This window comes from Capricornis sumatraensis, chromosome 20 (assembly GCF_032405125.1).
Source record: "Capricornis sumatraensis isolate serow.1 chromosome 20, serow.2, whole genome shotgun sequence".
Taxonomy (NCBI): Eukaryota; Metazoa; Chordata; class Mammalia; order Artiodactyla; family Bovidae; genus Capricornis; species Capricornis sumatraensis.
In genome coordinates, this window is record NC_091088.1 from 60,379,159 (window position 1) to 60,392,093 (window position 12,935).

At 54.4% G+C, this 12,935-nt stretch overlaps 1 protein-coding gene across 1 annotated transcript; it reads left to right on the forward strand.

Annotated features, from left to right (window-relative positions):
• The first annotated feature begins 1,131 nt into the window (after nt 1-1,131).
• Nucleotides 1,132-9,946, forward strand: SYNGR4 (synaptogyrin 4). Its single transcript, XM_068991627.1, has 4 exons — nt 1,132-1,247; nt 7,500-7,737; nt 9,318-9,457; nt 9,713-9,946. Exons 1-4 carry the CDS (start codon nt 1,155-1,157, stop codon nt 9,944-9,946), a joined length of 705 nt encoding a protein of 234 aa, XP_068847728.1. The 5' UTR covers nt 1,132-1,154.
• Nucleotides 9,947-12,935: the final 2,989 nt, after the last annotated feature.

The following is a 12,935-nucleotide window of genomic DNA, read 5'->3' on the forward strand; positions in this document are numbered from 1 at the left end:
GTGCCGGGGACCAGACGGGGAGGGTGGGCGGAAGGAAGATCCGGCCTGCAGGTGACTTAAACCCGGCCTCCAGAGTAAGGCTGACCCTGTATCAGGCAACATCTCCCCGAACCTTCACCACCCCCATTCCACGCCTTAAAGGAAGAACCCGGATTCTCTGAAGGTAGCTTAGCACCAGGGGCTTGGCCTCCATTATGAGGGGACAGCTGAGTTCGGAGACCATGTTCCCCACACATCTGAGGTCCAAACTTGAGGAGAAGCACTTTTATGAAGATGGAGCTGAATTCTAAGGGAAGGTCCTGATTCTAAGGCAATCACCCCATCACCAGGACAGCCTAAAATCTACCCTGAGGTGCCTGGGGTCTCTGCTCTGTGTGCTGTTGCCCCCAAATCTGAAAGGAATCCTGTTTTCAGACCTCCCAGGTGTTCTGACCGCCATTCTAGCACCCCTCATCCCTCAAAAATCCCATTAACACAGTTCTTAAAATGGGCACTCTGGCTCCTGTGTCAGAGACATCACCCCAATATCCTACCCTCCCCCCTCTCCTCCCTGGCCCAAGATCTCCCCACCCTGCCCCTCCACTTCTGGGACTCTGGAAGCCCCCTCACCCTACATCCTCCTCAGCCTACATTCCTAGTTCCTAGGATCCTCAGCAGCCCCCTCACCCTGTACCCCACTCTGGAATTCTCTGAAGCCCCCTCAGCTTGCACCCCAACTCAGGACCATCGAATCACCCTTTCACCCTGTGCCCCCACCTGGAGGTGGGGCTTCCTTACAGCTTTTTCACCCCATGCACCAATTTCTAAGAACCCTGCAGACCCCTCACCCCATATAACCCTGTCCTGGGACCCCAAGAACTCTCTGTCATCCCCTGCCCCCTTCTCCTGGGACCCTTGGCAGACCCCTCACCCCACAGAACCCCATCCTGGTACCCTCCCCAATACTCTTCCATCCCATACCCCCTCCTCCTGGGATCCCTGGCAGCCCCTTTACCCTGCACCTTGGATTCTAACCACCCCCCACCATCCCTGTTGTCTTGCAGCAGCCGAGCCCCAGGGTGGGCCTGGAACCTGCAGACGGCAGTGCCCAGCCGGCAGAACCCAGCATCCCTGCTCTGGCCTCCCAGGGCCCCCCAGGCAGCAGAGCAGCCGCCATGCACATCCCGGAGAGCCTCCAGGACCTGGCCGACAGTGAAGCTGTGCAGTTTCTCAAGAGGCCAAAGACGATCACACGGATCTTTGCAGGGGTGAGGCCCTCCTGTGGGCCGGCTGCCCTGTGGGTGACATGAAATAGGGGTTCTCAGCTCTCAGACCCAGTGCACAGGGTGGTGGGAGGAAAGGAAGGGCCAGCTGGGGGAACAAAGCCAAAAGGAACTTGTAAATGAAGTCACCCTTTACTGAGAATCTTAACTTTAGGCCCTGCAGTATTCTGAGCGTTTATCAACTCTCCTGGGAAGAAAGAACGCCGTAAAGTGGGTGCTCAGGAGCCCCATTTTTGAGAGAAGAAAACTGAGGATCAGATAAAGTTAAATAATTTTTTTGAAGGCTGTGCTGTCCAAGGGGGTAACCATACGCCACATGTGACTATTCTAATCTAAACTAATGAAAATAAAATATTCAGGGACTTCCCTGACGATCCAGTGGTTAAGACTCCATGCTTCCAGTGCTGGAGGCTGGAGTTTGTTCCCTGGGCTGGGAACTAACATCCCACAATCTGCATGGTGCAGCCAGAAAAAAATTTTTTTTTAATTCCCCAGTCACAGTGGCCACATTTCAGTGGCCACATGTGACTGGCAGCTCTCATATTGGACAGTGAGGATCTAGAACATTTCCATCATGGCAGAAAGTTCCAATGAACACTGTTGGCTAAGGTCACACAGTAAGAGGCAGGGACTCAAACTGGGGTCTGTGAGAATACAGCCCATTCATTTTCCACCTCTCAGACCTAGGATGCCAGAGGGGTGGGTGGTCGCTGTGTGCCAGGCACGGTGCCAAGCAAGGACTTTACCTGCATTTGTTTAATCATTACCACATTCTCGAAGAGTCAAGACACCTGGGGGCAAATCCTCAATGAGCCCCTGACTTTGCTGTGTGACCTTGACCTGCTCATTGCCGTTCTCTGGACCTCAGTGCTTGAGGAGTTAGAGCTGTGACTCTGGGCTTTACACTGTGTAGCCTCCATGGTGCTCCTTTGGCAGAGTTGGGAACTGAGGCCCAGGGAGATGATGAGACTTGATCTGGGTCAGGGGAGTAGGGGGAATATCTGGAATTGAACCCAGGGTCCTATTCCAGAAGGATCTATCAGGCCTGGCTGAGGATCCTAGTTTGGCCACATGGTGTCCACATAGAGCAAGATCCTCCCCTGCTTGCCTGGCTCAGTCCTGGCGTGATTATCAGCAGCACCTCCTTTAAGTCTCAAAAGTGCCCCGTTTTATTTGATAACTTGCCTGGTCATGCTAGGGCTGTGTGACCTTGAACCAGAAACTTGATTTCTCTGAACCTCCAGACCCTCATGTTTCTAGTCCTTCCTGCTCATCAGGAAAGACTGTATGTCCAAATGAAATCAATGCCTCTCAGCCTGTCACCATGGGCCTGGCAAGTAGTTCAATAGCAATGATTACTGGGACCAACTTATGATCAAGCAGAGAGATGGGTTGGGGGAGGCATAGGGTGGTGGGGACTCATCTCCATTGTCGTCACCCCAGGGAAGCGGGGAAAACGCCTTCCACACCCCAGTTCCCAGTCCCTCGGTGGTGTCAGCATTTCCGCTCCTCACCATGACCCTATGACGTGGGCATTGACGCCTGCTGGACCCAAGGGGAAACCAAGGCTCACAGAGGTTGAGTGACTTGCCCAAGGACATCACCCAGCTGGTGGGCAGGTCCCAAGGATGCGCAGGTTTCCAGTGCTTCAGAAGGAAGGGCGGGAGGTGAGGGAGAAGGAGGCCCAGCTGGTGTGGACTGGTGTGGAGAAGGGCTGGGGGGAAGGGCCGCCAACCTTGCCAGACTCTTCAGTCACGGACTTTGCCTGCCGCCTCCCTCCTCCCGCCCGCCGCCCTCTTCTCCTTCCCCCCCTGGCCTGGCTCCTCAGTAGGGAGTCTCTGGGCAGCTGGTGCTCCTGTCCTTCTCACGGCCGCCCGCCAGCTGGTGCCTTAACTGATGAATCTTTGCTCCCTCGCTGGGGACAGGCCAGGAAGGGTGTGGAAGGAGGTCGCACTCGGGCTTCAGAGGGTTGGAGTCCCTCCAGCCCAGCCAAGCCCCCTTCTTGGGTGTCCAACAGCAGCCCAAGGATTTGGGGGCGGGGGGCGGTCAGCAGACAGACAGCCCACGGACCCGGAAGTCAGGGGGGCTGGATTCCAATCCCATCTCTCCATGACTCACCTTGAGAGGACACGTCTCCTCTCTGGCCAGTCATGAGAATTACCTTCAGGGCCAGGCCCCCACCTCTTTGGGGCACAGGACAGACAGGGAAACTGAGGTGCCAAGCAGTGAGTAATTGGCCCAGGTCCACCCAGCGGGTGGGGTCAGACACATCTGGCTCTTTCCACTGCGCCATCAAGGCTTCTATTTATCACCTGTGAAACAGCAATGAATTATTGTAACCTCGAGCATGCGGGACTGGAGCGAGGCTGCAGGGAGGTGGCGCAGGTAAAATGTATCTGGGCTCAAAAATGATCAATGAGCCTTCCTGTCCTTGACCTGTCTCTGTCTCGGACCAGCAGGGCAAGACACTCCCCTCCTGCAGACTCAGTGCTGCAGCCCCGAAACGGAATGGATGTGAATACCCTCCCTTAGAGCTAAAGTGCTGGACAAAAGGAGAGACTAGTCATTATTACTGGGCTTCCCTGGTGGCTCAGCGGTAAAGAACCCAGCTGCCAATGCAGGAGACTCAGGTTCAACCCTTGAGTTGGGAAGATTCTCTGGAGAAGGAAATGGCAGCCCACTCCAATATTCTCGCCAGGGGAATCCCGTGGACAGAGGAGCCTGGTGGGCCAAAGAGTCGGACACAACTAGCAACTGAACAACAACAACAAAGTCATTATTATTATTTTGTTTGTTCTTATTCAGAGAAGGCAAGTAAGACAAAGGAGAGAGGCAGATGGACAGAGGCTGAGGAGTTTAGGGGCAATCCTTGCCTCCCCACTCCTACTCTAAAGGGCAGGGCAAAAGCCAAAAAGAAGGGCCAGTCATTCACTCTTCCAACACGTGTGCGGAGGTCCAGCCTGGCACTGGGTCCTGGGTGCAGACAAAAGGGTCCCACGTACACCCTGTCCAGGAGTTCAAATTCTAATGAACTTCCTTCCCCTTGTCTCCTCCCTCCCTCCCATCCCCAGGCACCACCACATCCAATCAATCACCAAATCTAATGTCTCGTCCTAAATCTCACAGGATTCCCAGGAGCCCCTTCCCATCCATCATGACCCGGGAGTTTGCCTTGAACCCCCAGGTCTAACCCTGGCCATCCTCTGCTGAGAGCCCTGCCATGCATAAAATTAAGCCTAAGTGAGAAATTTAATTTTTTCCATGGTTACCAAGTCCAGTCCCCTCCGTCCAGTGTTCAAGGCCTCTGAGGGTCTGGCCTCCCCACCCGCATTTCCAGCCTCACTTCATACCAGATCCCTCAGCTAAGATTTCTCTCCAACCCCTGCAGGAGCTTCACTCAGCAGCAGCTGGCTTTTGCACACATGGTTCGGCCTGCCTGGAATGCCCTTCCTCCTGTCTGCCTGTCTGTCCTCCTCAGTTTTTTCTTTCTTTTTTCTTTTTCTTACTGGAGTGTGGTTGATTACAGTTGATATTGTGTTTGTTTCAGGAATCAGTATACTGAATCTGTATAACGCAATTCAGTTATACATACATATATATCCACCCTTTTTTTAGATTCTTTTCCCATACAGGCCATTAGAGTATTGAGTAGCGTTCCCCATACTATACAGTAGGTCCTTTGTTTTGTGGTTTAGTTGCTAAGTCGTGTCTGATTCTTTGTGACCCCATGGACTGTAGCCTGCCAGACTCCTCTGTCCATGGGATTTCCCAGGCAAGAATACCAGAGTGGGTTGCCATTTCCTCTTCCAGGGGATCTTCCCAACCCAGGAATAGAACCCGGGTCTCCTGCTTTGGCCAGCAGATTCTTTACCACTGAGCCACCTGTTATTCAGTCACTATGTCGTGTCAGACTCTTTGCAACCCCATGGACTGCAGCACGCCAGGCTTCCCTGTCCTTCACCATCTCCCTTACTTGTGAGCCACCTTACTTGTGATCTGTTTTATATATAGCAGTGTGTACGTGTCAAGCCCAGTCTCCCAATTTATCCCTCCCCCAAAACTTATTAGTTAAGGTGCAGTTCAGATCAAGCCTTACTTCCTCCTAAATCCAGCCCCCTGGGTTCATTTTCTGCTCAAATCTTGACTCCCTCCACCCTGCAGGCCCCAGCTTTCTCCCCAGCCTCCCGGCCTCCTGGCCTCCAGTCTCACCGGAGTGCATCTCTGCATGGCCCCAGAGGGGCCTTCACATGCCTGGAGCCGACCCTGCCCCGCCGCTGCTCCCTCCCGACCCCCAGAGATCATCCCACTCCGCAGTCTTCACCCTGCCTGTTCTTATAGGCCTCCCCGCATTCAGAAAGCACTCCCTGGACCAGCTCCCACCTCCCAACACATACACACCGGTTCCTTCCATACCTGGTGTCACCCCGCCAGGCTGTGTTGTGACCGTCAGGGACAAGCCACCAGAGCTTCAAATTGTCCCTGAATCACGGTGACAGGAAACACTGCCCTCCAGGCATCTGGTCCAGGCAGATACGTTCATAGCAGGAGTTGGGGCAGGTTCAGGGTTTCCCTAGTGGCTCAGATGGTAAATAGTCCTGCAGTGCAGGAGACCTGGGTTCGATCTCTGGGTTGGATCTCTGGAGAAGGAAATGGCAACCCACTCCAGTATTCTTGCCTGGAGAATCCCACGAACAGAGGAGCCTGGTGGGCCACAGTCCATGAGTTCGCAAAAAGTCGGGCACAACCGATCGACTATGCACAGCACGTACGTGCGCAAAGCGGATTCAAGAGCCAGACAGCTTGGGTTCAGATCCAGGCGCTGCCCCCTCATAGCTGATGGGCTCTGTGCCATTCGCCACCTTCTTTGTGCCTCAGCTCCACTATCTAAAAAAAAGAGAGACTGTTGGCAGTGCCCACATCCTAGGGTGACTCTAAGGATGACACGGGCTGGTGAAGTACACTGGAGGTTTCATCGATGGACACGGCAGACGCCGGCAGTAGAGGCAGACGGTGCTACCCCGGTGTGCAGAGTGCAGTGCCCACAGAGGCGACAGGGCCAGCATATCAGTGAGACTGCGTTTGCTTGTTTTTTGGCCACACCAGGTGGCACTAGTTCCCTGACCAGGGAAGTCCCAAGGCTGTATTTGCTTTTCTTTTTAAAGTTTTTTAAGTTTGATTTGATTTATTTACATATTTGTTTTCAGCTGCACTGGGTCTTCGTTGCTGCATTCAGGCTTTCTCTAGTTGCGACGAGCGAGGGGCTACTCTCTAGTTGTGGTGTGTGGGCTTCTCATTGCAGTGGGTTTTCTTGTTGCAGAGCACGGGCTCTACAGCACCCGGCTTCAGTGGTTACGCTGCATGGGCTTAGTTGCTCTGTGGCATGTGGGACTGCACCCGTGTCCCCCACGTTGGCAGGTGGATTCTTAATCAGTGGACCACCAGGGAAATCACTGTGTTTGCTTTTAAAAAAAAAAAAAAAAAGCCTTGAGATTTCCATGGTGACCTAGTAGTTACAATTTGGTGCTGTCACTGCCATGGTTCGATGCCTGGTCAGAGAACTGAGATCCTGTAAGCTGTGTGGCATTGCCAAAATAGTTTTTTGTTTTTTAAAGAATCTTTGAGCCAAAGGGGAATGTTTGTCAGGTTCTCACCGTTGGTTACATTTCCTCCGTTCTTTTCTGTGTCTTTGGAATATTTCACAAGTTCCTCTTTGAAAATGGAGAGGAGTTAGCTGAGTGGGGAGGGAGGAGGAAGCGGTGGCAGGCAGAGGGAAGGGCTGGGAGGCAGATGGGATCAACAGGATGGCAGAGACTCATTGCTCACTCTTCCTGTGTCCCGGGTGATGTGCTAATAAGCATTTCGTGTTGGGTCTGGCGGCGGGTACCTGTTTGTGGGGTGAGGAGAGGTGAAGGGCTGCGGAGGGGCAGGCAGTGCTGGGAGCCAGGATGGGCAGAGTGTGGAAGGTTCCCTGGGGAGCTGAGTGGGGAGACTTGGAGTCAGGGAGGCTGGCGCGAGGCTGGGGCAGGGCCCCAGCAGGCGGGATGAGGCCCGCCAGCCGGGATGGAGGCTCAGAGGACGTTACCGGGAGGGAGGGCTTGGAACCACTGGGGGAGTGGACGGCAGACCCTGCCCCTCCCCCGCTCAGTGATGGGGATGAGGGATGAGGAGCGGATTTGGGAAGACACGGAGCTCCATTCCGGCTCTGGAAACCGCCCCCGCCCCTCCGCGCACCCACAGGTCTTCTCCCTGATCGTGTTCTCCTCCCTGCTGACTGACGGCTATCAGAACAAGACCGACAACTCACAGCTGCACTGCGTCCTCAACAGCAACAGCGCGGCCTGCAGCTTCGCTGTGGGGGCTGGCCTGCTGGCCTTCCTCAGCTCGCTGGCCTTCCTGGCCCTGGACGCTCACGAGGTCCGCCTCTCCAGCACCCGCTTCAAGACAGCCTTCCAGCTCCTGGACCTCATCCTGGCCGGTGAGTGAGCCCCAGCACTGCCCGCCCCAAGCTCCCAGCCCCCACCCCCAGGCTCCCCTGGGCCCCCAGGATGCCACCTCAGAGCATCCTCTGCCTGTGACCCAGAGCTTCGTCCCTCATTTCTCGAAGCTCTTCTGCACCCACCATTTCAGGGAATCATTGCCCATCCCTCAGACTTAGTGCAAAGGTCACCTCTTCTGACCCTGAGGGTAACTCTAGAAGCCTCTCTTTTTGCCCAGCTTTCTCCTGGCATTCACCTCCCTTCTTCACAGCCTTTCTTGAAAAGCCACCAGTGGCGGGAGGCAGAGTGCAGAGCACAGCGCCAGGCAGAGCAGGGTTTGAAATCTCACCTCCAGCACAGCCTTGATGTACAGGTCTCCTCCCCTCTCTGAGCTTCCATAGAAGCTGGGATAGGAACCCCCACTGCCTGGTGGTCCAATGTTTAAGACTGTTCCTCCACTGCAGAAGGCACTGGCTCAGTCCCTGGTCAGGGAAGTTCCACGTGCCATATGGTTATGGCCAAAAACCAAAAACAAAACAAAAAACCACCTCCAGGATTTTTCTGAGGATGAAAGGCAAGAAAGGACACCTGTGGTAATGCTGACACTTCCCGGGCACGCCCCCACGTGTCATGGCACCGTGTCAAGGGCACCCCATACCCCGTCTCCTTTCTTCCTTAGAACCACCTGAGGAAGCATGGCCTGTTCAGATTCCCATTTCATAGAGGCTCAAGGAGGTTGTATAATCGGACCCTGAGCGGCAGATCCAGGCTTCCAAGCCAAGCCTAGCCTCCTAACCAATGCTGAGCACCTTAGACAGAGCCTGGCACACAGTGCCCAACACTTGCTTGTTCCTTTTTCTCATGCCTCAGGCTCCTTCCTCTCCTCTTCCACACCTGCCCAGTTCCAGAGACTCAGGGCTAGGTGGGCCCCTAAAGATCACTGAGTCCAGCAACATCCAAAAGAAGGTTCTGTGAGGGCAGAGCTGTTCTGTGCCTGGGCTTCCCAGTGCGGGAGCCACGGGCCATGCATGGCCGCTGAGCACTCAAAGTTTGGCCAGTGCCATCAAGGGGTGGAAATTTAAAAAAAATTTTTTTCCTTACCTATTTATTTTTGGCTGCTCTGGGTCTTCATTGATGCACTCAGGCTTTCTCTAGTTGCGGTGCACAGGCTTCTTATTGAAGTGGCTTCTCTTGTTGCGGAGCACGGGCCCTAGGGCGTGAGGGCTTCAGAAGTTGTGGTCCACAACCTTAGTTGCTCCAAGGCATGTGGTTTCCTCCTGGACCGAAGATTGAACTTGTGTTCCTGGCATTGGCAGGCGAAGTCTTAACCACTGGACCACTAGGGAAGTCCCGAAATTTTTTTTAATAGTCTATTTTAATGGACTGAAATTTTTAATTGATTGAAATGGAAAAAGTCACAGGTGGCTGCCGACCCCCACAGCAGATGGAGCAGCCCACTCCAGGCAGTTCTTTAAAGAGGGCTGGGAGGGAGAGGCCACAGTGGAGACCTCAGCCCCCGCCCTTCCTGAGCCCACCGTCCCCCCCCACCCCGCCCCTCTTCTCTCCCTCGACCCCCCAGTCATCTGGGCAGGCATCTGGGCTGTGGGATTCTGCTTCCTGGCCAACCAGTGGCACCGTTCGCCGCCCAGATACTTCCTCCTGGGGAGCAACAGCGCCAAGGCCGCCATCACCTTCTCTTTCTTCTCCATCCTCATCTGGGTGAGGAGGGCCCCCTGTCCCACCCCTACTCCCCCAGCAGGGCAGGGCGGGTGGTGTGGGTTAACAGGGCAAGAACTTAACCGCTCTCAAAGCTCACCCGGGCCTCCGCAAGCCCCTTCTGTGTCTCGGGCAGAAGGGGAAGGCCCCCCACCTTCTTCCTGGCAGACGAAGCCCAGCTTCAGGGAGCGCTGGGCCCCGTGGCCCCCTCCCTAGCCCGCCCCAGCCAGCCTCCAGTTCACCCTCCTCTGCCTGCAGATTTTCCAGGCCTACCTGGCCTTCCAGGAGCTCCGAAACGATGCCCCGGTCCCCTACAAGCGCTCCCTGGACGAGGGCGGTGTCGTCCTGACCTCTCTCTCCCCGCCGTCTGCCGCCGGCCCGGTCAACACACCCACCACTGGCCCCCACGGCCCGAGCTATGCCAGCTCCTCCCTGTCCCCCTATCTGAGCACCCCGATGGCCCCCCGCCTCGCCATGATGCCCGACAACTAGAGAGCCTTGTTTACACCAATAAAGATAGAATCCTCCCTCCAGAAGGGTTTCGGAAAACAGCCCTCTGTCCTCTCACGTCTGTTCCTCTCCGGTCCCTCGAGCAGCCAGGGGTCTCCTTGTGGGGAGGGGGTGTCTCTGTGGCAGGTCCCATTTCCATCCCACCTCCCAGACTCTCCATCTGAGTGTCACTTTTTAAAAAATATTTAGTTTTATTTATTTATTTGTCTGTGCCAGGTCTTAGTTGCAACATGTGGGATCTTTAGTTGCAGCATGGGAGCTCTGAGTTTTGGTGTGTGAAATCTAGTTCCCTGACCTGGGATCAAACCTGGGCTCCCGGTGCTGGGAGCGTGGAGTCTTAGCCATTGGCCCCCCAGGGAAGTCCCTTGGGTGCCATTTTGACAGCTACAGACAGTGATGGGAGGGAAAGGAAATCCTTCTTCCGGGCCTGCGCACAGTGAGCCCTTTACTGCTCGCACTGGCCATGGGAGGGAGGCAGGAGGTGCCCCATTGTCCAGCCGAGGAAGCTCAAGTTCACAGACAAGATGCTTCCACCGGTGGAGAGGGCAGGAGAACCAGGGCCAACACTCAGGCCCCCCTGGCTGCCCAGTGAGGGCCCACCCTTCTTTAACTCACCCCAGTGACACCTCCTCAGCTCAAAACCATGCTGAGTGAGGAGTCGTTTAAGGACTAGAGGATGACAATTCCCTGACCAACATCAGGGGAGATACTCGTCCTCAAATATTTGAAAGCTTGTTTGGGGAGAAAGGAATCCTCTTCCAGAACCCCGAAGCCGATCAGGGTCTTGTGCTCGGGTCACAAGACTCTGAGCAGATGACTCCAATGGGTGAAGCTCCCATGAAGGGAGTGGCGGGGGCCGGGAAGGGGCAGCCTTCACTCAGCACCCAGCGTTCAGCACGGTGGCCCAGGACGTCTAGAGCAGTGCTGTCCAGGACTTCCCTGGGTGTCCAGCCGTTAGGACTCTGTGTTGCCACTGCAAGGGGCACAGGTTCGATCCCTTGTCAGGGAACTAAGATCCCACAAGCAGCAGGGCAGCCAAAAAATAAAAATAAAAAAATAGAACAGTGCTGTCCAATAGAAGTAAAATTTGAGCCTTGGTGTCAGGGAAATGGGGCATTTAAGTTTGTCCCCTGGCCACAGGATGAAAAGTTGAATGAGGCAAGTGAAATGAATATACATTTTATTTAACCCCATGTATCCAAAATATTGGGGGCTTACCTGGTGGCTCAGATGGTAGAGAATCTGCCTGCAATGCAGGAGACCCAGGTTCGATCCCTGGGTTGGGAAGACTCTCTGGAGAAGGAAATGGCAATCCACTCCAGTATTTTTGCCTGGAGAATTCTGTAGACAGAAGAGCCTGGCAGGCTACAGTCCATGGGATTGCAAAGAGCTGGACACAACTGAGGAACTAACATGCACATCCAAAATGTTATCATTTCAACATATCATCAGTATAAAAAGTCACTAGCCAGATAGCTTACATTCTCGGGCATTGAGTTCTTTAAATCCTTCATGTATTTTACACAGACACCACACCCTGACTTGGGGCCACCACCTTTCAAGCACTAATGGTCATCATAGTGAACGGTGCAGCTCTAGAACCTTCTGGTATTTCTAGAACAACTGGACATCCATTTATTTTTATGTGGGATAGGTTGGCAAGGAATACAAAAAAAAAAGGAAGTTTAATGTTATGCCAGCCATCCAAACACACCCACACAAGGGCCATGGTGGCGCAGAGGGCTCATTTACAGACTGGGCAAAGGGATGTGAGTTGTGGGGAGACCAACATGGGCTCCGTGGTCCCCATTGTTTTGTTTCACACATGGCAGTGCTCAGTGCTAGGGGTGCAGAAATAAACAGGCTGTGGTCCCTATGGGCACTTGGAGGAAGAAGCAACCCTGCAGAGGGCAGGCTTCTGGCATGGGAGACAGAAGGAACCCCCAAGCTCTAGTCCTCACCCTGTCACTGGCTGGATCACCTCGGACAGGCCACTTAATGTCTCTGGGCCCACGCTGAGCTGGCTGTCAAACCAGAGCCTCGGACCGGATTTAGATCAATGGTTTGCAGACTGTGGTCAAAAACACGCCTGCTCCCGACCCTGAATCAACTGAAGCAGGCCTGCTCCTCCATCTTCCGTGTGAGGCTTCTGGGCTTACAAGAAAGGAAGGGAAAACATCTGCAAAGCTCCACAAGCAGCGGCTAAGCACCCGGGATCCAGCAGCAGGAAACTGGGGTGCCTACGCCACCTCGGCCACTCGCACCCCTGCTGAGCCTCGGTTTCCTCCGCAGCAAAGGGAGGGGCCTCTGAGGGTCCCCGCAGGCTCACCCATGCAACACACTGCCTGGTGCTCATGAAATGCTCAGAAATGTCAGCTCCTTGCCTCCTGAAGCTTCCAGAGCCAGCCTAGGGGAGAACTGGGGCCCACTAAGGAAGGTCTTAGCAGACATGTAGGGGATCTGGCAGAATCCAGGGCAAAACTCCAAAGGCTGACAAGGACCAGGCAGGTAACATGAGTGAAGGAAACAGACCAGATGTGAAGCCAGTCTGGAGGGAAACACAGCAAATATTCACTTTCCTTTGAACTTCACAGAACAAAACCACAAAACAACAGCATCAGCCCAATAATAGATGGTCTCAACCCCTCAGCCAAGTCCTGGGGACTAGGGGAGGCGGCGGGAGTCGGGGGGAGGGGGCGGAGTTCGCGTCCCAGCCATTCATTCCAGCCATCTGCTGCCACCCAGAAATGAGGACCCGGCATTGTCAGATTGACGGATATTTTTTCAAGAGGAGCCAGAAATCTCGATTTTAATGGGAAAATCTGGTTTTTAAAGGCTGGCAACCAATTCCTTTTTTTTTTTAAGGAAAACATAAAGCGGTTCCACACAATGTAAAATGACGGAGGGACGGGGGCGGGGGGCTGTCTCTTGGTGACTTTCAAATCACAGACTCTGGAAGGCTGTCCTCTGC